At 45.0% G+C, this 27,806-nt stretch overlaps 1 protein-coding gene across 4 annotated transcripts in view; it reads right to left on the bottom strand.

The window, feature by feature from the left end:
* The window catches only part of OLFML2B (olfactomedin like 2B), a 71,558-nt gene extending 53,815 nt beyond the window's left edge, over positions 1 to 17,743 (bottom strand). The window contains exons 1-2 of one of the 4 annotated variants that reach the window (XM_061584154.1): positions 17,040 to 17,743; positions 15,052 to 15,315 (exon numbers count right to left, since the gene is read on the bottom strand). In XM_061584154.1, coding sequence (XP_061440138.1) covers positions 15,052 to 15,315; positions 17,040 to 17,201 — 426 coding nt within the window. In that variant the 5' untranslated portion in view covers positions 17,202 to 17,743. Of the gene's footprint in view, positions 1 to 15,051; positions 15,316 to 16,447; positions 16,611 to 16,693; positions 17,007 to 17,039 lie in introns of those variants that run through there. The other 3 variants (XM_061584144.1, XM_061584172.1, XM_061584164.1) reach the window with 3 other exon arrangements.
* Positions 17,744 to 27,806: the final 10,063 nt, after the last annotated feature.

The raw sequence follows: 27,806 nt of genomic DNA, 5'->3' as shown, positions 1-27,806 counted from the left end.
GAGCTTTGGGCAACAGTTAGTATAATGCAGATTGGCAATATCCAGAGCCAGCTTTGTGTGTGGGTGTGTTTTTAAATTAGATTTTATTTCCAGCTGGGAAAGGCAGTGCATGCTGAGAATGAATCTTATTTTTCAGCAGCATTCTTCTCTTCTCCCACCCCCTGCAGCTCATCACAGATCTACCACATCTACCATATGCTGCCACGTACACAACTTCCCTCGGTTGTATCACTTCCCACAAAGAAAATGTCCAGGAGAGATCTACTGTGGGGAAAGCATGAATGTCATGAACTGTGTTTTGCTAAAGATTTTCCGAATTGCAAAGGGAAAATTTTTCATAAAGCAAAAGAGACATTCACACAGAATGAATCAATGCAGAAATATCTGGTATTCAGTAATATTACTAATAATTTATGAGGTGCTTTCTGGGTATTCAAAGTGTCCCATATACATTATCTTGTTGTAATCTTTACAATAAAAGGTAGGTCAATATTATTGTCACTCCACACTGCAGATGAGGTGGGAAGGGGGGAAAAGAGGTTGAGAGAGAATGGCTTGCCAAGTGTAGGGTGAGAGTCTTGGACTAGGGCCAGGGAGACTCAGATTTAAACCCACAATGAAACATGAAACTCACTGGGTGATCTTGGACCACTCAACATCTCTCACCCTATCATGCCTCAAAGGGTTGTTGTGATGATAAATAAAAGAAAGAGACCATGTATGCCACCCTGAGCATCTTGGAGAAGGGCTAAACAAATAGGTCAGCAATAAATAAACCAACCAGGCACTCTTTGATTCATATCTTAATCTCTTAGCCAACACACTGTTTATTTATCTGTCACATTAATGTAGGCCACAAGTGTGTGGATAATAACTTCCAGGTTACCTTCATTTAGGGTGGGTTGCAGTTGGTATACCACCCAAAGCCAGTGGAAGGTGCTTGATGGCAGATGCAATTAAGAATTCAAAGACAGCTCTAAAAGTGTCCCCAAGACTGTGAACCTGATCTTTAAGGTGGAGTGAAACCTCATCTAGAAGGTTGAGTACTACTTCCTGGGACAAACTACCCACAAACAGTTCTTCCATCTTCAGGGCCAGAAACCCCATAGGCCATACCGTGAGGTACAGCAACAATTCTTCCAGCATCACCTTTTGGAAACAGTTATGGGCAGAACCAATGGCTAACATCATCCCAAAGAGACGTACGTGGGATGCCTTGGAAGGCTACTCAGAAACTGCAGTTGGTTCAAGATGCAGCTGCAGGCTTGTTCACCAGGATCAGCGATAGAGAACATATCTCACATGTTTTAAAAACAACTACACTATCTGCATGTTCATTTGCAAACATAGTCCTATGTGCTGGTGATTATTTTCAAAGCAGAGAAACCCAGATACCTAAAGATCATCTTCTTCCACATGAACCCAAAGATCACTTTCTGAGGCTCTTCTCCAGTTGCCCTCTTTTGGAGGTGAGGCGGTTGGCAAGCAGGGAAAGAGACTTTTTCAGCTCGCTACCTACTGTTTTAATTGCATTAAGCTCCATCTATACTATACATTTAAAGTAGTATTAACCAGGGCTGTGGAGCTGGAGTCGGAGTCGTGGAGTCGGAAGCAATTTTGGGTGGAGTCAGAGTCAGTAGAAATGTACCGACTCCAACTTCAAAATAAAAACTTTCATAGGAATTTAGGAAAGTTTTCTTGTTCAGAAATTTTAATCAAATAAATATATTGTATGTTCTATCAATCTAGCCTGATGGTTCACGTGGTGATGATGAAATGCCTTGTGCTACCATTTTACTACAGTAGATTTGTTATTACTAGTTAATATACATTTGCCATTTATGAAGGAGTCGGAGTCAGAGTCGGACAGTAGAAAAATAGAGGAGTTGGAGTTGAAGGTTTGGCGTACCGACTCCACAGCCCTGGTATGAACCCACTTTAAACAGTCATGGCTTCCCCCAAGTATCCTGGGAACTGTAGTTTGTTAATGGTGCTGACAGGTTCCTCTTACAGAGCTATAATTCCCAGAATTCCCTGCCAAGAGGGATTGATTGTTAAACAACTCTGGGAATTGTAGTTATCAGCACTCATGACAAACTACAGTCCCCAAGATTCTTTGGGGGAAACCATGACTGTTTAATTAAGTGGTATAATACTGCTTTAAATGTACCATGCAGATGGGGCCTAAGTTGTATTTTATTATACAACCATGAGAGTGGCTGTATACTATAATCAGCATGGATTTTTCACATTCTGCAATGTTAAATTGAAAATACCCCCATGCCATTCTGATGCTTCCCATATAAACTCAGTTCAAAACAAACCTTACAAATCTTATAGTCCTGAACTCAGAAATGCTTGCTTAACAACCCTCTGAATTTTCATGGTGATACACAAAACAGTCAGAGAGAATCGAGAGTTCAAAGCGTAAAAAGAGAGAAAAACCAGACCCCTTTTTCTGTCAGAGTTCTCATAATCTGTTCAAAATCATTAAAAATCAGCCATGTTCCCAGAGTGCCTGTAATCCTATTACTGACCTTGCCCCATACTCTGACCTTCATCTTCTGCAGTTTAAAAGTTAAAAAAAGCCTGGCTGATTTTTAATTAATTTAATAAATTTTGCATTGAATTGAATGATAGTGTCGGGCATGCTCAGTAAGAACCAACTGTCAGTGTTCTAAAAGCCAGACTCCCAGCTGCTGGGCTTGCCTAATCAGGGGGCCACACCCACACCAGACTTTGATTTCAAGTGAGACAGTCATGGCTTCCCCCAGAGAATCCTGGGAAGTGTAGTTTGTGAAAGGTTCTGAGAGGAGACTCCTATTCCCCTGACAAGTGGCCAGAGTGGTTTAACAGTCAGACACTCTGATTGAAGCTGTGTGACGGAAACAGGGCATCTCCTAGCAACTCTCAGCACTCTTCACTAACTACACTTCCCAGGATTCTTTGGGAGAAGCCATGACTGTCTAAAGTGAAATAAAGGTCTGGTGTGGGTGTGGCTAGGGACAGCTTTGGTTTAAATGTGGGTGGGAGGCTACATGTGTCTGCTGTAGAATAAAAAGGAGGGGGAAACCCTGAAAAAGAATGATACTGTTCACAATGTTTTCCTTTTGCAAAGGAAAGGGGCTTCCCCTCTGCCCAGGGCCCACCCACCCAATACCCTCCCCCTCCCCTCCCCTTCCTGCCCTCCTCCTAGGGTTGCCATATTCCAGTTCCACAAATCTGGACATGCTAATTTGCATATTATGCATATTATTCGCATATTGTACAAATATTTGCATATTAATATTTGGATTGTCCAGTTGTTTTGTTTTTGTGCCTAGGAATTACCACCAAAAACGGGGGAAAGATGTGAGAAATCTTTTTTAAAAAATTTACATTTTCAGCTTTAAATGCCTTGACTCTAGTTTCCAACACTATGGAATATTGATTGATTGATTAAGAGGATTTATATCCTGCCCTTCTGCTGTTAAAAACAGAGCTCAGCACAGCTTACAAATATAATAAAAACAATAAAAATACACAATCAATATAAAAACATAATAAAAACACAATATAGCAACAAACATAAAGTAAGTCAGGGCAGCAGTACGCTTAACCATTACATATACGATATATTTCAGAGATGTGGTGGGTGGAGAAAAACAAGAAGCCAAAATGTTAGGAAAAGGAGTATTTCACACCACATGCTCAGTTCTAAATACTGTAGTAGCAAGTTTTACAAGTTCCTCCAGTATTCCACTGGTGCAGGCACTCAGACATTCAAAGTATCTGTATGTTTCTTAGGTTTTATAAAAGCAGAGCTTTGCTTAACTCAGAATTTCTTCTCCCTTTGATCAACCACATCTACACGGGTTCCACCTCCATACTCAAAATGAAACTGGGCCTGGAAGTGTGCAACAACCCCACACATACCTTGCTAATTAGATTACCAATGCCAGGATGTCCGCCTTATCAACTACTCTCCTGCTCCCCCCCCCCACCGGGCATCATGAAAGACCCAGTCCTGGGCTCAGAAAGAAAATAAATATCCGGTCCTCTTCAAAGTACTGATAAGCCTCTTCTTTTAATTAAAATAATAATTATAAATTCTTGCTCTTATCACTAATGGGAGTTAATTATCTTGTATATGCTGCTGTTGCTTCTATGGCTGTAACGGAGTGAGGTTAAAGATAAGTGAAATGCAAATAGGAAAAAAACGACACAAAAGGCAGTAACACTTTCCTAAATGTAATACCATACCAACCACAACAAGATTCCTATGAGTAAGGCAGAAAACTCAGCATCCCACAACCAGTCAGGATTCATAACCAAAAACTCAAACTAAAAAAATCCTAGCAGCCAGTCAGCCAAGGTCACAGAAATCCCCATGCAGCACAACCTGACCTGGGGACTGCAGTTAATGCAGAATGCTGCAGCACAATTGCTGACATGAGGGAGATCCTATCAGCACATAATACCTCTGCTCTGAAATCTGCATTGGTTGCTGATTTGCTACCAGGCCAAGTTCAAGCTGTGCTTTTCATGTTATGGGTGCCACACAGTACTTGTTCTGCTCTTGTAAGAAATCAGTCCTGTAAAGTGGCAGCACCTATGCTTTGGAACTCCTTGCCTATTGACATTAGGCAGACGCCTCTTTTCAGCACCTGCTAAAAACAGTTTTCTTGAGGCAAGCCTCTCCAGGCATGTGGAAGCTATTGTGTTCATTGTTGGTTTTATTATTTTGAATGTTTTTAAGTATCTGTCCTTAACGCTTTTGCCAATAATTTTATTGTTTTAATTCTTTCTGTAAACCGCTTTGAGATTTTTTACAATAAAACGGTATATAAATGTTGTAAATAAAAATACATAAATAAATGTTGGAGTCACTGTGGCCCTTGAGTCTCTTCCCACTTTTAGGAACCAAGGAATCTGCCTTATACTGATTCAGGCCATTTCGTACCATGATTTCTTAAATGCAATACCATACCAACCACAACAAGATTCCTATGAGTAAGGCATCTCACAACCAGTCAGGATTCCTAACCAAAAACCAAAACTATGATAAATGAAGAAATATTTATATAAGCATGACTATCATATATATTTATTATTTACACAAACTGTAAATATATTTATAGTCAATCCTAGGTTTATTTATTCAGAAGCAAGTTCCACTGTATTCAGTGGGGCTTACTCAAACAGGGACAGAAATGCAACCTCAAGAGATAAGCAACTTCATTCACACAACCCAAAATTCTGAATCATGCCACTTTACACTGTTTTGCAACTGTTTATACTTGTTTTTATGGTTATTGGATTTTAAATGGCTTTATTTCTTGTTGTGAGCTGCCTTGGTTTCCAACCCTACTTCACAGGGTTGTTGGAAACACTCCATACACGCACACGCACACAGTGCAGATGCATAAATACATACAGCCCATATAATAGTTTATTGTCAAACCAGTTGGTCATTGCAGAAAAATCAGTATTAGTTTTAAAGAAACCAGTATTAGTTTCCTACAGAATAAAAACTGTTATACCTAAGTAAGCCCTGCCTACTTGCTTTAAAATAGGACTGGAGAGGAAGGACAGAAAGAGTTAGAACACAAACACAATTCTTTTTTACATTCACTCCAAAGTCCCATTGATTTTCAGCACATTCATAACCATGTCTACTCAAAAGTAAGTCCTATTGAATTCAATGGGATTTACTCTGGGCATATGGGATTAGCATTGCTTTTACAAAAGCAAGTATTGGGAAGGTTTTCAAAACACTGCCCAGGATCTGACTCCTGCACACAAGAGGAAAAAAAACTGAAATGTATGTACTTACCCAATTTATGAGATTTTCAGATAAACTGGGGGGAAACCACCATTTTCTGGCATTGCAATGACGTTTTCTAGACACTGCCTCAGGTCAATCAAACTGAAACACAACCCTGGCTTCACTGATTGGCTGCAATCCTGAACGGGCGGGGTTAAAGCTACGAAGTGCTATACAGTACTGTTTAAAGAAAGATTTAACAGTCGGGGGGGTTGACGTTTTTATGTATATCTCGAGAACCGGACCACCTAGAAACTTTTTTTTTTAATTAAAGCTAAGAATCCAGGCCACCTAACAGGCTAAATGGGTGCCGGGTGGCATGCAAAGAATCTGGGTAAAACCCGGCTAACCAGGCAATATGGCAACCCTACCTCCTCCTCCCCCCTCACCCCCTGGTCACTTTCACTGTCCTAAGCATGATTGCACAGCAGTAAATCCCACTGAACTCAACAAGCATGCAAATGATCAAACCTGCCCTGCCCTCCCCTCCTCCTCCCTCCTATCCCCTCCCTCTTGCCCATTCTGTCTCCCTTCCTTCACCCTTCCCTTCCTCTCCCCCCTCCACTTCCAATACCCTCCTTCCCCCTCCTCCTCCCCTTCCCCTCCCCCCCTCCTCCCCCATGGTCAGTTTTACCTATCCTAGGACTACAACGTGGGAGACCAGGGTTCAAATCCCCACACAGCCATGAAGCTGACTGGGTGACCTTGGGCCAGTCACTGCCTCTCAGCCTCAGAGAAAGGCAATGGTAAACCACCTCTGAATACCACTTTACCATGGAAACCTTATTCATTGGGTCCTCATAAGTTGGACTCAAGTTGAAGGCAGTCCATTTCATTTTCAAGCATGATTGCACGGGAGTAGATCCCATTGAACTTACTAGCTATGCAAATGATCAAACCTACTCTCCCCTCTTCCGCCCTACTATCACCTCCCTTTTGCCCCTTCCCTCCCCCATCCTTCACCCCTCTCCTCTCCCCTTCCAATCCCCTCCTTCCCCCTCCCACTCCTTCTGCTCCCTTCTCCCCCTTCTTCCTTCCCTCTACTCTCCCCTCCCCCTCCTCCTCCCCCATGGTCAGTTTTACCTATCCTAGACATGATTGCACAGGAGTAAATCCCACTGATCTCAATAAGCATGTGAATGACCAAACCTGCGTTTCCCCTCCTTCCCCTCTCCTCTCCCTTCCTCTTCTCCTCCCGTCTTCGTTCTTCCTCTTCCCCTGCCTACGCCAGGCTTCCCTCCCCATGGTCAGTTTTACCTATCCTAAGCATGATTGCAGAGGAGTAAATCCCACTGAACTCAATAAGCATGCAAATGAGCAATACATTCTCAGCAAAGTTGCACAGGATCCCATTTCTTACCTCCCCAATTAAAAAGTTGAGAAATTCACTAATAGGCAAAAAAACCCTTGCAGTTTAAGAACGTACCTATAGCCAACAGATATTTTTATCAAACTTTAAAAAGCAGGAAAATTGGGCAGCTATAGTGAATGCACCAGGGGAGCAGGAGACCTGAACTCCTCTCTGAGATATTGTACTGCCCTACAAATTTGTCAAAATGCAAACACAATTTAGGTTGGTCGTTCACAGTCCAATCCACTTCCTGTGTAGCTTGGAAGAATTTGGTAACATGTGCCTCTGAGCATATGGTGAGTTGTGGCAACACCAGCAGTCAGCCCAAAGAACAGAAACAAGACATGTGCTGGGCTGATCTTGTTTTAGCGGGAAGCAATTATATTAAAATAATTGATATCATTCAGATAGTCACTTTAAATATGTTTGAGTTACTTTGCAATTTTAGTGAAGTTTCCTATAGTAAATCAATCTCTTTTGCTTCTGTTTCTGTGAATATGTGAACTATAGCAACACTTTGCGACTCTAAAGAAAAGCTCCAAAAACAATTGTGGAATAATGGGACTGACTGTTCTGCAGAATTGTTTCCAATGGACATGAGGCGGGTCTCACTTTGCATAAGATAAACACTGGGAGGTGAAATATATTCTAGCAAATTTCTAGGTGTGCTCTATGTTTTTAACTGACCATGGCCACCTATCCTTGAGTGGAGTAGTTTAAGCATAGCAGGCTGAAAGCATGCATCTTGAGCAGGCCAAGTTTGTTTTTTCCAACAGCTAGAGTCGTTGCTTAAGTAGCAACATATTGTAATATGTTACAATATCCCAGAGGGGATCCCGGAAATTACAGGCCAGTTAGCTTAACTTCTGTCCCTGGAAAACTGGTAGAAAGTATTATTAAAGCTAGATTAACTAAGCACATAGAAGAACAAGCCTTGCTGAAGCAGAGCCAGCATGGCTTCTGCAAGGGAAAGTCCTGTCTCAGTAACCTATTAGAATTCTTTGAGAGTGTCAACAAGCATATAGATAGAGGTGATCCAGTGGGCATAGTGTACTTAGACTTTCAAAAAGCGTTTGACAAGGTACCTCACCAAAGGCTTCTGAGGAAGCTTAGCAGTCATGGAATAAGAGGAGAGGTCCTCTTGTGGATAAGGAATTGGTTAAGAAGCAGAAAGCAGAGAGTAGGAATAAACGGACAGTTCTCCCAATGGAGGGCTGTAGAAAGTGGAGTCCCTCAAGGATCGGTATTGGGACCTGTACTTTTCAACTTGTTCATTAATGACCTAGAATTAGGAGTGAGCAGTGAAGTGGCCAAGTTTGCTGACGACACTAAATTGTTCAGGGTTGTTAAAACAAAAAGGGATTGCGAAGAGCTCCAAAAAGACCTCTCCAAACTGAGTGAATGGGCAGAAAAATGGCAAATGCAATTCAATATAAACAAGTGTAAAATTATGCATATTGGAGCAAAAAATCTGAATTTCACATATACGCTCATGGGGTCTGAACTGGCGGTGACCGACCAGGAGAGAGACCTCGGGGTTGTAGTGGACAGCACGATGAAAATGTTGACCCAGTGTGCGGCAGCTGTGAAAAAGGCAAATTCCATGCTAGCAATAATTAGGAAAGGTATTGAAAATAAAACAGCCAATATCATAATGCCGTTGTATAAATCTATGGTGCGGCCGCATTTGGAATACTGTGTACAGTTCTGGTCGCCTCATCTCAAAAAGGATATTCTAGAGTTGGAAAAGGTTCAGAAGAGGGCAACCAGAATGATCAAGGGGATGGAGCGACTCCCTTACGAGGAAAGGTTGTAGCATTTGGGGCTTTTTAGTTTAGAGAAAAGGCGGGTCAGAGGAGACATGATAGAAGTGTATAAAACTATGCATGGCATTGAGAAAGTGGATAGAGAAAAGTTCTTCTCCCTCTCTCATAATACTAGAACTCGTGGACATTCAAAGAAGCTGAATGTTGGAAGATTCAGGACAGACAAAAGGAAGTACTTCTTTAATCAGCGCATAGTTAAACTATGGAATTTGCTCCCACAAGATGCAGTAATGGCCACCAGCTTGGACGGCTTTAAAAGAAGATTAGACAAATTCATGGAGGACAGGGCTATCAATGACTACTAGCCATGATGGCTGTGCTCTGCCACCCCAGTCAGAGGCAGCATGCTTCTGAAAACCAGTTGCCGGAAGCCTCAGGAGGGGACAGTGTTCTTGCACTCGGGTCCTGCTTGCGGGCTTCCCCCAGGCACCTGGTTGGCCACTGTGAGAACAGGATGCTGGACTAGATGGGCCACTGGCCTGATCCAGCAGGCTCTTCTTATGTTCTTATGTTCTTATGTAATCAGTCTGATTTTACATCAAACTGGAGTTTCAGATCTAACTGTTAATGCACCCAAAATAGAAATAGAGCAAAACCTCCAGTTTGAAACACAAAAGGCTATCTTCACCATCATATGACATGGACCAATAAAAAGGCTTTGAAATTAACAAAAATAAATTTGACACAGATTTCTAGGATGAATAATGAGAGAAATATAATTTCCTAGGTTAGATTCTCTGTAGAAACATTAGTAACACAGAAAAGAAGCAAAGTAAGAAGAACACCAACAAACATACGAACATGTAATTCTCCATCTTTGGAGATGGCAGGTGTTTCCACCACTCACCATATGCTCAGAGGCACATGTTACCAAATTCTTCCAAGGTACACAGGAAGTGGATTGGACTGTGAAAGACCAACCCAAATTGTGTTTGCATTTTGACAAATTTGTAGGGCAGTCCAACATCTCAGAGAGGAGGTCAGGTCTCCTGCTCCCCTGGTGCATTCATTATGGCTGTCCAATTTCCCTGCTTTTTAAAGTTTGATAGAAATATCTGTTGGCTATAGGTACGTTAAGAAGAAGAGCCTGCTGGATCAGGCCAGTGGCCCATCTAGTACAGCATCCTGTTCTCACAGTTGCCAACCAGGTGCCTGAGGCTTCCAGCAACTGGTTTTCAGAAGCATGCTGCCTCTGACTAGGGTGGCACAGCACAGCCATCATGGCTAGTAGCCATTGATAGCCCTGTCCTCCATGAATTTGTCTAATCTTCTTTTAAAGCCATCCAAGCTGGTGGCCATTACTGCATCTTGTGGGAGCAAATTCCATAGTTTAACTATGCGCTGAGTAAAGAAGTACTTCCTTTTGTCTGTCCTGAATCTTCCAACATTCAGCTTCTTTGAATGTCCACGAGTTCTAGTATTATGAGAGAGGGAGAAGAACTTTTCTCTATCCACTTTCTCAATGCCATGCATAATTTTATACACTTCTATCATGTCTCCTCTGACCCGCCTTTTCTCTAAACTAAAAAGCCCCAAATGCTGCAACCTTTCCTCATAAGGGAGTCGCTCCATCCCCTTGATCATTCTGGTTGCCCTCTTCTGAACCTTTTCCAACTCTATAATATCCTTTTTGAGATGAGGCAACCAGAACTGTACACAGTATTCCAAATGCGGCCGCACCATAGATCTATAGAACGGCATGATGATATCGGCTGTTTTATTTTCAATACCTTTCCTAATTATCCCTAGCATGGAATTTGCCTTTTTCACAGCTGCCGCACACTGGGTCGACATTTTCATCGTGCTGTCCACTACAACCCCGAGGTCTCTCTCCTGGTCGGTCACCGCCAGTTCGGACCCCATGAGCGTGTATGTGAAATTCAGATTTTTTGCTCCAATATGCATAATTTTACACTTGTTAATATTGAATTGCATTTGCCATTTTGCTCGTTAACCATGCTGGCATCTTCTTGGCCCTGGTGGTACCTTTTCTGATCTGCGGTATGCACGCCAGTTGCGCTTCTAATATAGTGTTTTTAAACAACTTCCAAGCATTTTCGAGTGATGTGACCCTCTGGACTTTGTTTTTCAGCTTTCTTTTTACCAATCCCCTCATTTTTGTGAAGTTTCCTCTTTTGAAGTCAAATGTGATCGTGTTGGATTTTCTTGGCAATTGGCCATTTACATGTATGTTTAATTTAATAGCACTGTGGTCACTGCTCCCAATCGGTTCGACAACACTTACATCTCGCACCAGGTCCCAGTCCCCACTGAGGATTAAGTCCAGGGTTGCCATCCCTCTGGTCGGTTCCATGACCAACTGGTCTAGGGAATAGTCATTTAGAATATCTAGAAACTTTGCTTCTTTGTCATGACTGGAACACATATGCGGCCAGTCTATGTCTGGGTAGTTGAAGTCACCCATTACTACCACATTTCCTACTTTGCATGCTTCCTCAATTTCATATCTCATCTCAAGGTCTCCCTGAGCATTTTGATCAGGGGGACGATAGATCGTTCCCAGTATTAAATCCCTCCTGGGGCATGGTATCACCACCCACAACGATTCTGTGGAGGAGTCTGCCTCTTTTGGGGTTTCCAGCTTGCTGGATTCAATGCCTTCTTTCATGTATAGAGCGACTCCGCCACCAATACGTCCTTCCCTGTCCTTCCGATATAGTTTATATCCAGGGATAACCGTATCCCACTGGTTTTCTCCATTCCACCAGGTCTTCGTTATGCTCACTATATCAATGCTCTTCTCTAAGACCAAGCACTCCAGTTCTCCCATCTTGGTTCGGAAGCTCCTAGCATTAGCGTACAGGCACTTGTAAGCAGTGTCTCTCTTCAAGTGTCTTTGGCACTTGTGGTTTGGCCTGTGGTAATTTTGCCCTTCTGAATTTATATCCTGTGCCCCTGCTCTCACAATGCCTACTTCTAGGCCTACCCCTTTTACAATTTCATCATTTCTTTGGACTTTATCCCAGGGGGGAGGTTTACTCCGAACCAGACCTTCCTCAGCTCCTGTAGGGTTTTCCCCCTCAGTCAGTTTAAAAGCTGCTCTGCCACCTTTTTAATTTTAAGTGCCAGCAGTCTGGTTCCATTCTGGTTCAAGTGGAGCCCATCCCTTTTCTACAGGCCTGGCTTGTCCCAAAATGTTCCCCAGTGCCTAACAAATCCAAACCCTTCCACCCGACACCATCGTCTCATCCACGCATTGAGACTGCAGAGCTGTGTCTGTCTGGCTGGTCCTGCGCGTGGAACCAGTAGCATTTCAGAGAAAGCCACCTTGGAGGTCCTGGTTTTCAGCATCCTACCTAGCAACCTAAATTTTGATTCCAGGACCTCACGGCTGCATTTCCCCATGTCGTTGGTGCCAACGTGCACCACGACCTTTGACTCCTCCCCAGCACTGTCTACCAAACTATCTAAACAATGGGCGATATCCTCAACCTTCGCACGAGGCAACACCTTGCGGTCTGCACACGCATCACACACCCCACTGTCTATGTTCCTAACGATTGAATCACCCACTACAAGGATCCCTCCACCCCCTGGACATATATCCTCGGCACGAGAGGATAGCTGCTCATCCCCCAAGGAATGGGTCCCTTCTAAGGGATCGTTTCCCTCTTCCTCAGCTGGATGCTCTCCTTCCCTGAGACCATCGTTCTCCATGATAGCAAAAGAGCTATCATCCTTGGAGTGGGACACAGCTATAACGTCCCTGAAGGCCTCCTCCACACACCTCTCTGCCTCTCTCAGCTTTTCCAGGTCTGCCACCTTGGCCTTAAGGAAATGAAGTCGTTCCCGGAGAGCCAGGAGCTCATTGCACCGAGAGCACACCCACGACTTCTGTCCAACAGGCAGATAGTTGTACATGCTGCAGGCGGTGCAAAACACTGGAAAGCCCCCACACCCCTGCTGGCTTCTTACCTGCATAGTTTTGTTTAAGGTTTATTAAGTCAATGGGTTGGGGACCGCGGGTTAGTTGAGGTCAGGGAACAGACAGGCAGAGTGGGGGGCCCTGGCCTCCTCACCCTGCTGCCGAACTTGCTCTGCTGCTTAACTCGCCTTGACGCTTTGTCAGCTGGGGCCTTGACGCTTTGTCAGCTGGGGCCTTGACGCTTTGTCAGCTGGGGCCTTGACGCTTTGTCAGCTGGGGCCTTGACGCTTTGTCAGCTGGGGCCTTGACGCTTTGTCAGCTGGGGCCTTGACGCTTTGTCAGCTGGGGCCTTGACGCTTTGTCAGCTGGGGCCTTGACGCTTTGTCAGCTGGGGCCTTGACGCTTTGTCAGCTGGGGCCTTGACGCTTTGTCAGCTGGGGCCTTGACGCTTTGTCAGCTGGGGCCTTGACGCTTTGTCAGCTGGGGCCTTGACGCTTTCTTAAACTACGTTCTTAAACTGCGAAGTTTTTTGCCTATTAGTGAATTTACTTCTCTTGGTATTTCAACATTATTTTAAACATTGCTATAAGTCACCCTGGAAATAGCGTGACATTTTCCTGCAATACTCAAGTCCAGCACTCATTTGCTCTGTGTTTACTCGGAGCCTCCAGCGCCAGAGTTAGCCATGTTCTTCATCCTTGAGAGTGTATACCAAGGGTGGGGAAAGTGGCCGTGGCCCTCCAAATGTTGTTGGATTCCAATTCCCAATAGCCCCAGCCAGCATGGTCAGGGATGATGGGCGTTGGAGTCCAGCAACTTCTGGAGGGCCACAGGTTCCCCATCCCCTGGGGTACACATCCATGTTAAATGACTGCTTCAGAGAGTTCCCACTAGCAGCAGAACACCCACAACTGGCAGATCATCACAGCCAGGGCAAACTGTTTGTGCAGCAATTCGTTGAGTCAGCAAGGACAATTCATGATTGGAGTGTCCCTTTGTGCCTCCACTCTCCCAAATCTTTGCAACATTTATTTCATAGCTTCCCAGCATCCCTGAGACAGCCCATAACTCAGCATTAGGGCACTGGCTCGGCATACAGAAAGTTTCAAGCTCAGACCCTAGGACTGCAGGTACCAAGGCTGGAAAGTCCTCTGCCTTGGGGAGCCACTTCCCATCAGGGTTGACAGTGGTGGGCTAAGACAGAGAGGTGGTCCAATTCAGTACAAGACCACTTCATACGTTTCTCGGCCTGGTAAAGCCAAATCAAATCCACAGAATGTCAAGAGCATACAGTGACCAAATCACTCAGCATGCGAGCTTGGGACTGCATTCAAAAGGGCACATTGCCTTATGTTAAATGGAGATGTCCAAACGTCTCTGTGGGGATGTCTCTAAGTGTTTCTCACCTGTTGGGCAGCCAAGCCACAAGAAAGGAGTGTAAGCAACTGCAGCTGTCATTCAGGACTTTTCCTGTGGTCTTTTTGGCAAACCTAATGTTATTCCTCCAAAAATGTCACCCTTTGCAAAACTGACATCAGATTACAGAGATGGTATTGTGTCAGGCCATCTCATCTCTCACTAAGCTTTTTACACCTAAAGTTTTTTCCTCAATGGGCATTAATAGCGAGACACTACTGGCTTAAATGAGCATTAATGGGCTTCACTGCAGGTGGCTACTAGCTACTGGACACTCCCGTCCTGCTGGTAAGGTGCTAGAGAAAACCAGTTTAGCAGCTGGAATGTGGCCAGTGAAAGAGACAGGAAATTGCGTTTTGCAACTTGCTAGCAAAAAAAAGTCAAGGGAGGGGGTTGCTTTCAGGCAGAGGTAGGGAACCTGTGGCCCTCTAGATGCTGTTGGTCTACAACTCCCACCATCCCTGACTATTAGCCATGCTAGCTGTTGCTGATGGGAGGTGGAATCCAACAACATTCAGTGGGCCACTGATTCCTCACCTCTAATTTTTAAGGTCATGCTGTATGCTTTGGGGGTAACAAACTGTTTTATATACTAGCACTTTGGGATTGTCTGTCTGCCTCCCTGTCCCCCACCAATCTGGTACATTGATAGTTATTGAAGCCTACAGACTTCTCTCCTCAAAAGGCAAGTGACCCTGCAAAAGACTGCCTATTGCTTCGGAGTGAGAAGCCAGAGTTACAGTAAAAACCAATCAAAGGCAAATACCTTAAAGTCCTTGCTGTCTGCTTCTTGTAGTTTCTTCAACCTGAAGTCTCCCTCACAGGGGTTCAGAGCAGATGGTGGAGCTACACATGAACATTTGCATTCTGGTCCGGAAGTGATTGTTTCCACCATGTAAGAATCCTCTGGTTTGGAAGCTCCTTCGTTAATCCTCTGGCAGGCACCTCTGCCCAGGGGTCTCACCACACACTTGCACTGACAGTCTGGGCCTTCTGAGACTGCCTTCACCTTGTCATAGTCACCTAACAACTAATCAAGCAAAAAGGGGGGTGGGGAGAATAACAAGCTGGTCATTTTTTCTGAAAGTAGAATTTCCTTCCCTTTTCTCTCCACACCCCTCCCCCCTGCTTTGTGTTCGCTATTGTGGAGTGTTTGGGAGAAGCTCAGACATTCAGAAACCTTTAAGAAATAGGTCACTGGTTTAAAATATTGCTGACTCTTAACATTTTCTGCTCCTCAATTATCTGGGAAAGTAATTTTCTTCCACCACCCAAAAAACCCAAACCTCAGACTACTCAACCTTCCCCAAACAACTTTGGTCTCTCTCTCTCTCTCTGGTTCTGGAAAATTAAAAGGCTGCAGTTTTCAAAACTATGCATTCCAGGATGAGCTCACTCAAATGTAAGAGGCACAATCCCTCAGGAAGTTCTCGTCCACAAGCCTTATTGAAGTGAACAAGAGTTCTGCAAGAACTGTGCTCTTTGCATCTCCCATTTATTTCAATTTGACTTGTGCAGGAGAATGCTCATCAGACTACACCAGAGTAGATATGTCTTAGAAGAAATGTACCCAAAGGAAAACAAAGCCATCATATTTCATAGAAACCAAATGAGTATGTCATGAGAGTTGCTTTAATGCAACACGTTTATGAAGGATATGAATCAGCACACCATCTTAGGCACACTCTTTGGAATGAGCTCTACCAGTAAATCCCCCTGAATTCAACATAAGTATGCTTTTGATTGCTCTGCAAACTCAAGAACTTCAGCTCAACTGAGTTGCAGATCAGCCTTCTAGGACTGATTACGAAGCAAATATACATCTCACAGAACAGGCACCTAAATGCTAAACCCAGATATATCCTTCTTTGGAAATAATTATATAGCTACACACACACACACACAACTATATAGCTCAAATCTGAACTGCCTTGCAGACTTAATTAACTTACAGATAAGTGTGCAGAGATGCTAAATCACACCCACTCCTTTGGAACTGGCACCTGAATACTACACACATTTATTTGGAAACAACCTTCAGGCATTCCGGTGGAACTTGTCCCTAAAGACCTGCTTTCACATAAGCTTTGTGGAGTTCTAAGCAAATCCGCTCCTGGATCCTGGGAAGCCTCCTCCTCTCAAAAAATCAGGAGGCCACCCACCTGTGACATGCCTGCAGGTGGCACCATGTTAGTCATAATGTCCCGAGAGGTGCTGGGGTTCATGCCCATCTATAAGCCACACTCTCTTGTCCCAAGACCTGTATAAGAGGATGGTTAGCGAGTTAAGAGGGAAAGGCGTTCGGCATATGCGAAGAGGAATCCCTCTGCTTTTGTTACCGTTGAGGAATACTGAGTCAGAGCACCGTTCCCCCTAGCTCAGGGTCGTCTGCTTCCGAAGCGGCTAACCTGTGGTCCTCCAGATAGGGTTGAACTCCCATCAGCCTCAGTCAACATGGGCAATGTCAGGAATGTTGGGAGTTGTAGTCCAGCGACTTCTGGCGGGCCACAACTTAGTCACCCCGGGTCACCATGGCTCTCCGGGGGTTCAGAGGGGTCTCTCCAAGCCCCACCGGGGGCTGAACCTGGAATCTTCGGCGCACAAAGCAGCTGCTCTACTGCTGAGCTCCGGCGCGTGCCGGCTCCCGGGGCTGAATCTCCGCCCTTTAGGACCCCCGTTCCCTCAACCCTACTGCAACCTCCTCGGCGCTGCCCTTCTTTCTTCACGGGGCGGGGCGTGCTGGCGCGGCCGTACCTGTGAAAGGATGTTCTCCTGGTTGTCCGCCTCGTCCTGCAGCGGGGCGCCGCCGACGGCGGCGGCGCCAGAGCTCGGGCTGGCGCTGGCGCTGATGGCGCCCCACCACGCCGCCAGCAACGCCGCGGAGCAGCAGCAGAGCAGCCTCATGGGCCGAGCCATGGACGGGCGGAGCGGCTAGCGGGCGTCAGTGGGCGAGCCGGGCATGGGGCGGGCAAGGGGGCGCGGAGGCACCGATCTCGCTTCTCTCTTTCCAGGTCTGGAAAGCAAAGCTGGACCGGCGGCGCTGGGGGATGGGGGCAAAGAGCTGGGCGCAATTCTGCGGCGCTGCCCGGCGCGAGGCGAGGCGAGGCGGGCCAGAAGGAGGAGTCTCCCCTCCTCCCTTCCCCTCCTCTTCGGCTATTGTGTCTTTCGATCCCCCGGCGGGGCTGCAGAGCCTGTTGAAGGAAAGGCAGAGAAAATCGGCGGGACCTCCGTGAGGGGGGGCGGGCGCGTAGGAGGAGGCTAGGGCACCCTCCGGGGTGATAGTCCCGAAACCGACGCGAAGCCCAACGCTCACAAAGTGCAAAAACCCCCAAAGCGAGTGCAAAGGTCTGTGGCCACAATCCAGGGTCAGCTCACGACAAAAAGGCAAGGCAAGAAGGAGTCGCGATTTTGTACATGAATACTGTGCGGGCACACGCGCACACACCTCTAGACACACTTGGGGATACCGAGGGGAGCGGTCCAGCCAATGACTTACTCCGTCCCACGTGTGCCTGGAAGTGGGGAGCCTTACTTTTGCCGCATTGATTTTAAGGGCGCATTAATGCTGAAGTTCCAACAGCGCTTGCTTTCTTAGGAGTAAGCTCAGTATTTTACTCAGTGGAGCTGAGCAGCAGCGGGAGAAGAGAGGGGAGGGAGGGAGGTCGCTGAGACTGGGCAAGTGGGAAGAAGCACGGAGCTTAACAAACACAGCAGCTCCCTCCAAGAGGCTGTTGTTTTTGCTATCTTGGAGATAGTTAACATCAGGATTAGGCCCCACTGGGGCTGTATTCCGTCTTTATCTCTCTGTCTGTGGCTGTACCTGCCCAAGACACTCCCCAAAGCTACAGACCTTGCAGTCATGCTTGGGAAGGGGAAAATATCAGCCAAGCGAAGTGCGGCCACTGCTGGGTGACACCAAAGGGTAATGTCCCTTTGGGGTGTGACCCGGATGGGAGCTCACCCCTTTTTAATTCGTTTTGTAGGGCAGGATTTTCTGTGTGGTGTTGATGCCTTGTTTTTTTTCCTGGGGGGGGGTTGTTGTGGTTTTATCAAGAAAGCTTCCAGGTTGAGAGGCTGGAAGTGGTCTGAGTTGGTGTGTATTGGTGGAAAGTGGCCTCATGCCCCTGATGTGGGAGTCCAATCCATCATGAAACTGTCCCCTTCCTGGGTGAGAACTGGGTGTGTGTGTGAATTTTTGTCCTGGGTGATAGCTGAAGTGTGAGTCCAATAGTTTTCTTGGTTGGACTGACTCCTACCCTCAGCTGTATTCCTTTGTTTTCTAGAGGTGGGTCAGGGAAGTATGTGTCTTGGCCAGGAACAGGGTGGGAGTGAGAATGGGACTGCCATCCTTGTGATGGTAGGTAGGGAGAGATATAGTGGTGGGCGAAGGCATATAGGGGTCAGGGGAGAGGAGCGCTAGTTACATCAAAGCCCTTGCCCCCTCTGCTTCACCTACTGTGTTTCAGAATTTGGGGGTGCCGATCAGCTGGCCCCCTGGCCTTATGGTGGTGTTGGTAAATGCCGGGTCTGCCAAAAATAAAACATCTATCATCCACAATTGGATTGTGGATGATGGGCAGACTTGGCATGTATCACTGAGACATTGGCAGATGAGCTGGATGGCCCAGCTGTGTCCGCCTGGGCACTCAGTGCAGCACCATTTCAGGTCAGAGGGACGGGGAGGGGGAATGGCTACCATCCATAAAAATTCCATCTCCCTTGCCAGGAGATCAATCTGCACAGTGTCTGGGTTTGAGGGATTGTTTGTGGTGTTGGGCAAGAGAAACAGAACAAGGATGTTGTTAGTGTACCATCCACCCCGCTGCACTACAGCCTCCCTAACCGCGCTGGTGGAGATAATCTGTGGTGTTGGAGAACCCTTTCACGCTGAGGCTGTCTCAAATGAGCCAGCTCAGGACTTCATAGCCTTCTTGACAACCATGGGGCTGTCTCAATACATTAATTCCTAGTACATGTGACTGAGCATACCCTCAACCTGGTCTTTGCCACGGAGTGGATTGGTAATACTCTGTTGACTGGGGGACTCGCTGTGAGTCCATTGTCATGGATGGACCATTCCCTGAGAAGGTCTGGGCAGAATGTAGCTACTCCACTCTGCAAGGGCGGGGGACCGTAAGATGGTCCTCCCTCAGAGACTTACAGAATCTGATGGGTTCCTGAATGCTCTACAGGATTTTTCAGCTGGCACTTGTCTCACTGTGGAATGGTGAGATGCATCGAGCCATCGACACAATCACTCTATGGTGCCCTCACCATCACTATGGAGCACATAGGTCACCTTGGTACTTCAGTGACCTGCATGAGATGAAACAGGAGGGTGAGCAGCTCGAGTGCAGGTGGCATAAATCTCGGTCCGAACCTGACTGAATATGGGTAAGGTACACATTGTGCCCATCACATAGCAGTGGGGGTGGCAGTGAAGAAAGCCTAATTCTCTGCTGCTATTGTGTCTGCAATTAGCCATTTGGCAGAACTTTTCCAAGTGGTGAATGTACCTTTGTCATCTGGCCAAGGCAGTGTTGCTCTGATACCCTCACAGGTCTGCTGTAACAACTTTGTGAGGCACTTTAGGGACAAAATTGCTCAGATTCAGAGTTAGGTGCCACAGTTAGAGCTCGTCCAGTGAAGGCATCCAGAGCACTTTTGGTTCCATCTGTACTGGATCAGTTTCAGTTATTGAGGACTGAGGATGTGGACAAGCTGGTTGAAGAAGTGCAGCCGACCCTCTGCTCCCTTGACCCTTGCCCATTTTGCCTTCTTAGAGCTGGCCATAGGGGTTGACTGTGTGGGTCCAGGGAGTGAACAATCCTTCAGGGGAGGGGAGGGAGCTACAATCTACCTTGAAGGAGGCAGTGGTGCACCCCCTTCTTCTGAGTACCCCCCTGGTGTTAAACAACTATTACCCAATGGCAAATGTCCCATTTTTGGGCAAGCCACTCAAAAAGATGGTGGCTTCAAGCATGCGTGGAGGAAATGTATTACTTGTATCCATTCCAGTCCGGCTTCAGGCCTGGCCATGACACTGCCTTGGTTGCCCTGGTTGATGACATGTGTCAGGAGAGAAATTAGTGGAGTGTGATCCTCCTCGTTCTCCTTGATCTCTCAGTGGATTTCGATACTGTTAATTATAGGTATCCTTTTGGAGCATCTCAGGGAGGTGGGAGTTGGGTCACTGTGCTTCAGTGGTTCCACTCATACTTCCAGAGCTGCTTCCAAAAAATACCTATGGGAGGCTATTGTTCAGCACCATGGGAGCTGTCCTGTGGTGTTCCGCAAGGTTCCATCTTGTCGCCCATGCTATTTAACATCTAAATAAAGCTGCTGGTAGCTGCCATTCTGAGATTTGGAGTGAGGCATCATCAATATGCAGATGACATCCAACTCTATCTCTGTGTTCCATCTGAATCGGGAGAGGCAACTGAGGTGCTAGACTGGTACTTGGAGGTAGTGATGGGCTGGATGTGGGTTAGATTTTGGCTAAATCCTGACAAGACAGGCGTTATGTATCCAGAGTTCTAATGTCCAGGAGGTGGGGAGGCAGCCTTTTCTGGAAAAGGTTGCACTCCCCTTGAAAGAGCAAGTCTGCAGCTTGGGGATACTCCTGCATCCAACATTGTCACTGGAGGTTCAGGTAGTCTCAGTAGCTAGGAGCTCAGGCTGGCTTGCTAGCTTCAGCTCCTTTTGACAGAGATGAGCTGGCCACAGTAGTCCATGCTTTGGTAAATTCCAGATTGGACTATTGCAATGAGTTCTACATAGGGCTGCCCTTGAAGATGACTCAGAAACTTCAACTGGTCTAAAATGCAGCAACCGGATTACTGGCTGGGGTTCCCTTTGAAATGGAAATGGAAATGGACGCGCTTGATTAAGAACAGCCGTCGCCGCGATCATATTGCTGCTATTCTGTCACTGTTGATTATTTGTATTTTATTGTATTTATTGTATTTACTGTATTTTGTATTTTATTGAATTTAATATGTACGCCGCCTAGAGTGGCTTCAGCCAGATAGGCGGCCTAAAAATTAAATTATTATTATTATTATTATTATATCACCCCGGTGTTAAGAGATCTACACTAGTTACCAGTTGTTTTCCGAGCCCAATTCAAGGTGTTGGTGTTGACCTTTAAAGCCCTATACGGTTCCGGCCCAGTTTACCGGAAGGAGCGCCTCCAGTATCACCAATTATGCCGCCTGACAAGATCAGCCGCACAAGACCTCTCGGTCCCATCAGTTAAAACAGCTGGCTGGTATGGACCAGAGAGAGGGCATTTTCGATTGTGGCCCCCACCCTCTGGAACTCCCTTCCTTTCGATCTCCGCCATACCCCCTCCCTGACAGGTTTCCGCTGGGCCTTGAAGACCTGGCTATTCAGGCAGGCCTATGGAGTCTCTGGGGGCAGTTCAGTTTTTAACGTTGTTTAATGTAATGCTGTTTTTAATTCGTGTAATTCGGATTTGATATTGTATTTTGTTGTGGCAATGTACGTTGCCTAGAGTGGCCGTTTGGTCGGCCAGATAGGCGACTCACAAATAAAATTTTATTATTATTATTATTATTATTATTATAATCCCTGTTTTAAAATAGCTGCATTGGTTGCCAGTTCATTTCTGGGTGCAATTTAAGGTGCCACACTAGTGTTTAAAGCCCTAAACTACTTAGGTCCCAAATATCTGAAAGGCTGCCTCCTTCCCTACAGACCCTCTTAGGTGTTGGGATCGGCAGAGGGGCCCCTATTGGTAGTTCCACTGCCCTCAGAATTTGGGGGTGGTGATGGTGGCCCAGGAGAGGGCATTCTAAATGAGGTGTGTCTGGCAACTTCGTTGTACATTTTTAGGCAAGTGCTAAAGACGCACCTTTTTACTCTCTGACACATGAGATGTATATTTTTAGGACCCACCCTATTTTGTGGTTTGGGGTTGTTTTTAATGTTGTTTTTTAAAATTGTTGTGAGCCGCTCTGGATGAAGGGTGGGTAATAAATGGTGATGATAATAAGAATAATTAAAAAACAAGCATAAAATAGGCCTAATTTTTTGGCTGGCTCTTGCCCCGTTGAATACATCAGAAGTACAGAGATCAGGCAGAGAAGCAGCAGGGTCATGATGGCCAAATTGTTTGACAAGCCTACCACACATCTGTATAACAAGATCTCACTCCACTGCACAGTACAATATAAATGCAGTCATCATCTCCCTCCCCTTCCCTTTGTTGCCATTTTTGTCTTCCCGAGCCAGGGATGCCGCAGATGGAGAGTGGAGAGCGCCAGCTAACTCTGTGCAATAGCCATGGCCAGGAAGCCTCTAATGCCCCTCCAGGTGTACTACAAACCCCTTGTCTGCTTGACACGGTTGCTGACATTTTGGAGACAAAGCTTATAAAGCAAGCAGCCAGATTGATATGGGTGTTTCCTTAACTTCATGTGTCTGACTCTGAATCTTATATGCTGCCAACTAGGAGACACTTCATTCTGGAGTTGGTCTGCCTGTATTCCCTCCTGTTTATTCCTTTAAATGCCAATACAACTGCAACTAAGCCTAGTATGAAGTCACTCTTCACTTGCCCAGCCCCAGCTGACCCTGAGACCCGCTTACCAACAGGACTTACTTCTCAGTAGAGATGGTTAGGATTGCAGCCTAAGTAATCTTGTATTGTTGTCTGCTCCTTAATAACTTAATATTTTTTGAAAGACTTTGTGCCCAGAGTAGCAAGGGAAACATAGGGGGCAGTCCTTCTCCATGGCCTGTCTTTATTTGGAGGGTACCCAAGTGCCCTTTAACAGCTTGATGGTGAATGTTAATGGTTTTAGAGAAATAAGAATCTTCCTAACAGTTTAAATTGCCAAACAGGCTTACTGTTTACTAGGGGTGGGAGAATATCCTTAAATCAGATTTATTACCCAATTTTGACATAATCCAACAATCCACTATATTTTTGGACCAGCATTGATTTCTTACGGCGGGTCGCAGATGTGATTGCCACATTTTTAAAAAAATCCGCTCCAAATGTTATGTTATTGTCTTCGTAACTGGCTTTCCTCTAAGCTGATGCATTCTTAATTGCTGTCTAGGTGATAATGATTGCCATTTACATCCATTAACCTTCCTCCAATTTTCTTTGTTTTGTTAATTCTCAGAAATGGTCAACAACACATCCTTTTTTTCCTCTTGCCCATTAAATTGTACTACAGAGCAGACTTGGACAGTATTCTCCCCCCCCCCCCGCATTTGAATCTCTGCTGCCACTCTGTGTGTGTCTGTGTGTGAGTGAGTGCCTTAGTTATAAATTCCCTAAAAAAGAAGTTAAAATAAGCAGTGGTCTGTCGACTTTTCAACAGTAAAAATCAAAAGTACTGCAAAACAACAAGAATAGAAAATGGGGTGGGGGAGTCATCTTTAAGCAGCACATCAATTAGCCTCAGGCAAGAGACAGAATCAGTGGGTGATTATCTGCCTGATATGTAATTTTTTTTAAAAAGTGGAACAAGCGCCTACAGCATAAGCATTTTCATTAGAAATTATGTTATTTTTTTCGCAGATCAGCAATTCTGAAAACAAACAGGAACAAAAAAATGGCAGATCGACACAAAGTCAGACTGTCAGAATTAAACGGATAGGAAGCAGCTAGCAAACGCTATCCCTACTGTTTACTCATGTGCCTGAGAGTTTAAAGACAATAAACTGAGGATTTATATAAACACGTACAAGTCACAAGGAGGACAGGTCTTTCTATGCTTGGGCAGAGCAATTCTAACCCCCAGTCCATCACACTAGCGTGGATTAGGATGCAGTAGAGGTGACCCTCCACCTGGCTCCACAAACTCTGCTGCGGAGGAGGGGGGCTCCACCATTGTGAAGGTCACCAGTGCACCCACCAAACTGCAGGAAGGTGGAAGATACCACTGCCAGTCTCCACTAGCAGTAGACAATGTAAACTCCTGAAACGAGGTGTTACAAGGATAGGGAATAGAGCTGGGCGTGTTAAGGATCTGCTACACTAACAACTGGCCCACTCCAGGCTTCTCTGCTGTGTCTGCTTGGTTCTGGTGTAACAAAAGCCAGCATTTTCACTGCTCCCTCCCCCATCTTCCACAGCTCCATCCAGCCATGCTGTTCCCAACCTGCAGTTAGATTGCTCCTAGGCTGCAATGCAATCTACTTAGAAATAAGCTCAATTGGGTTCAATGGGACTTAATCCCCAAAAGGGTGTTTTGGATTGCAGCCTTAGTCAAGGAATCTGCATTTTCAGGCAGGCACTGAGGATAAACAATGGTACAGGACAAGATCTCTTGTGTCTTGCTTGTGAACTTCCCCAAGATATCTATTGGAGCCCTGTTGGAAACAGGATGTTGAGTTAGTTGGCCTCAGTCTGATCCAGCAAGGGTCTGCATATGGTCTTAAAAGGCTAAATAAATTATTTCCTTACTCTTCACTGAAAATTTTGGATACTTTCTCCCCCAGGGAGCACATGGAGAAAGCTATATGAAATTAAGGTGGCAAAAGATGAAATCTTAGAACCAGTTGGCAAGTCCCCAAGGCCAGAGGGCATTCACCTGAGAGTTCTTAAGAACTGAAATTAGAAATTGTTGATATTCTAGGTAAAATATGTAATGTATTGCTAGAATAGGCCTGCTTACCAGAGGACTGAAGCGTAGTCAACATCAAATCCAGGACCTGTCAGTCTAACATATTTCCAGTGTAAGTTGATGGAAAGCATTATTGATATTATAGTTGTTAAATATGTAGAAGAACAAGCTTTACTAAAAAAAAAAAACTAGCAAAATTTCTACTAGGTATTTCCTCACCAACCTTTGCAAATGACAGCAAATATATTGCACAACCTAATAGAATGTATAAGAAGCAGAATATATTTGTTTGTCTTTTTTTATTCATCCTGTATAATATTCAGTTCTAATAAGTGCTAAGTAATGCACATTATGGTTGCTTCCACACTTGCCCATTTGTTCATTCACTTTGTATGGGAATCCAGACAATGTTATTGACACATGTTGCATTTCAGAGATTTCTATATTGTCCTCCTGTGATTTTTAGATGTGATATGTAGCTGCTTCTTTTTTGCTTTTTGCAATAAAATGCAATTATGGCATCAACCTGATGAGGACAGGCAAAGTACTATTGAGGCTTTTAAGGACTACTGTGCCATTAATTAAAATTCTCCTCCTTGCAGCTTCTGCCCTGTTATTGCTTCCTGTTTTGTCCAGAAGTGGAGTTAGTCATAGATTATCTATATATATATTTCCTCCCCTGAATAAATGGCTCCTGTAGCCGTTTGATCTACCCCACTTCACAGCATAAGTTGCCAATAATGCTTTTTTAAAAAATAAAAATTGGGTGGTGATTACCAATTCCTTGCAGCTCCTATGCATCTGCTTTTTTCAACAAATTTCCAGTGCACAGGCTAAGGATTGCTGGATACTTCATTTTTCATCTCATTTTCTCAGTGTTTCCTCCATCAGTTGTCGTACCTCCAAACTGGCAATTCTTTGGCAACTATTCATTTGACCACATTATACAAATTTTCATTTTCTTTTAAAGTTCCATTTTTGGAAACAGACATTAAACTTTGTAGTCACTAGTAGATTTGAGGTAAGTGATTTGTTGAGAGGGTGGAAACTTCATCAGATATTTTGCCCACTGGCTAAATACAGCCTTTTCAACTGTACAGTAAATTGCAGGGTTTAGTTCCCATCAACGATAAAACAGCAAATTCTTTCTCAGCAGCTTCTTCTTTAAATATTATTAATCGTTCCACTCCCTCTCCATAGGCTGGTGTCTCAATTTAGCTTTCAAATAAATCTGTCTCCCTGCCCCCATAGACAGACAATCTAAATTAATTTTAACTCAACAGGATAAGTCTGAATAAAGCCCCAGGGGTTTGCTCATTAGACATTCACTGTCTTTTTGCAAAGTACTCCAAAGAAAAGCACCTTCAAGCCAGTAAAAATATCAGCAAGGGGAGCAAAAAACAGCCAGGAGAAAGACTAACAATGTAAACAAGGAAAGAATGAAGTACAGAATGAGGGTTACAAACCACAACTGCATTTTCTCCTTTTGTTATATAAAACAAGGTGGTGGAGTCTATGAAAGAAGTAAAGGGGGGGGGAGTAAAATCTCTTGCAAAGGCTCATGAAATGATCCTACCCAACCAGAATGTGTACCAAACCTGCAAGTTCTGCTTGGGAAGGTGCAATGTTTCACACCAGTTTGAGGGTGTGTAATGGGAGGCCTGTGTAACCACAACATTATATTCTACATTCAATGCACACGGAGATCTTGTTTTTCTACCTAAGTCCACACACAATCGACCTATTGCATATTTTATACCCCTGAAAAGCATATTTTCAGAAGCTAGTTTCAGTCCTAAAATAAAAGTTCAATGCAGATTGATTCTGCGTTACCGCCCATTGGAGGGGTATCAATACCTGCCCAATGATGTTGGGTGTATACGAAGATCACAATTACCACTTTCTGCTTGTGCTGGCGGGCATGGAAAACCTAATAAAAAAGGGTTTTCAAACATGTATCAAGTAAACACACTAAGGTTGCCAGGTCAGAAGCATCCCAAACCCTGAGATTTCAGGGGCAGGCCCTGGTGATGTCACGGAGGCGGGCCCTAGTGATGTCATTAAGCATGATACATTAAGTATCAACCACAGTTGCTTGGAGCATTTCAAAAAGAAATTCTCTGATTGGAAATTAAGATAGAAATCTTAGCTAAAAGATGGAGCCTGCGTGGGGAACACTTAATGTAGCCTATTTGCTTCTGGAAAACATAATTTAAGTGCCCTCAGGCCAGGCCAGTCACCAGAAGGCCACTGTAGGAAGAAAGGAGCCTAGCGTCATGGAGATGTAAGATAGGAGCACTCAGAAGTAAAGATGGATGCCCCTGAAGGCTGCAGTTCTAAACAAACTAAGAGACTAAGCCCCATAGAACCCAATAGAACTTACTTCTGAGTAGATATGGTTTGGATTGTGCTGTTGGTAAAGCTTGACTAGGGATCCTCAGCAAAGATATCCATAACCAAGCAGGGTTGGCAACCCCCTGCCTGGAATGCTCTGCCCCCATCTTTTAACATGGCTGCACCAAACTTTACAGATTTGAACTTTCATTTCAGAAAGAGGTCTCAGAAATGAGTAAGAAGAATCTCTACCCTTTTCTGTCTACCCTGGAGGCTGCTATAAACTCACTTTGACAGCCAACCCAATTCCAGTGAGTAATAATTGACAGAGAGAAAACACACATGGTTTGATCTACCTTCATAGACCGCAGCTTGGGAACAACAACAATTGCAGCCACACTTCCCAGTATGTGAATTCTCTTTTACCGCTATTGGGCAAGGAACAAGCCATCATGCAACCAACAAGGTGCATCATCAGTGGGTTTAAGGTAGGGTTGCCAGTTCTCAGGGATTCCACTGGAGATTCAAGGATTGCTGTTGCTGTTCTGACCTCCAGTCAGACTCACCAGCATGTCCCTGAATC

This window comes from Rhineura floridana, chromosome 1 (assembly GCF_030035675.1).
Source record: "Rhineura floridana isolate rRhiFlo1 chromosome 1, rRhiFlo1.hap2, whole genome shotgun sequence".
Classification (NCBI taxonomy): Eukaryota; Metazoa; Chordata; class Lepidosauria; order Squamata; family Rhineuridae; genus Rhineura; species Rhineura floridana.
Note: the sequence above shows the minus strand (reverse complement) of the source record. Positions and strands in the feature narration are given on the sequence as shown.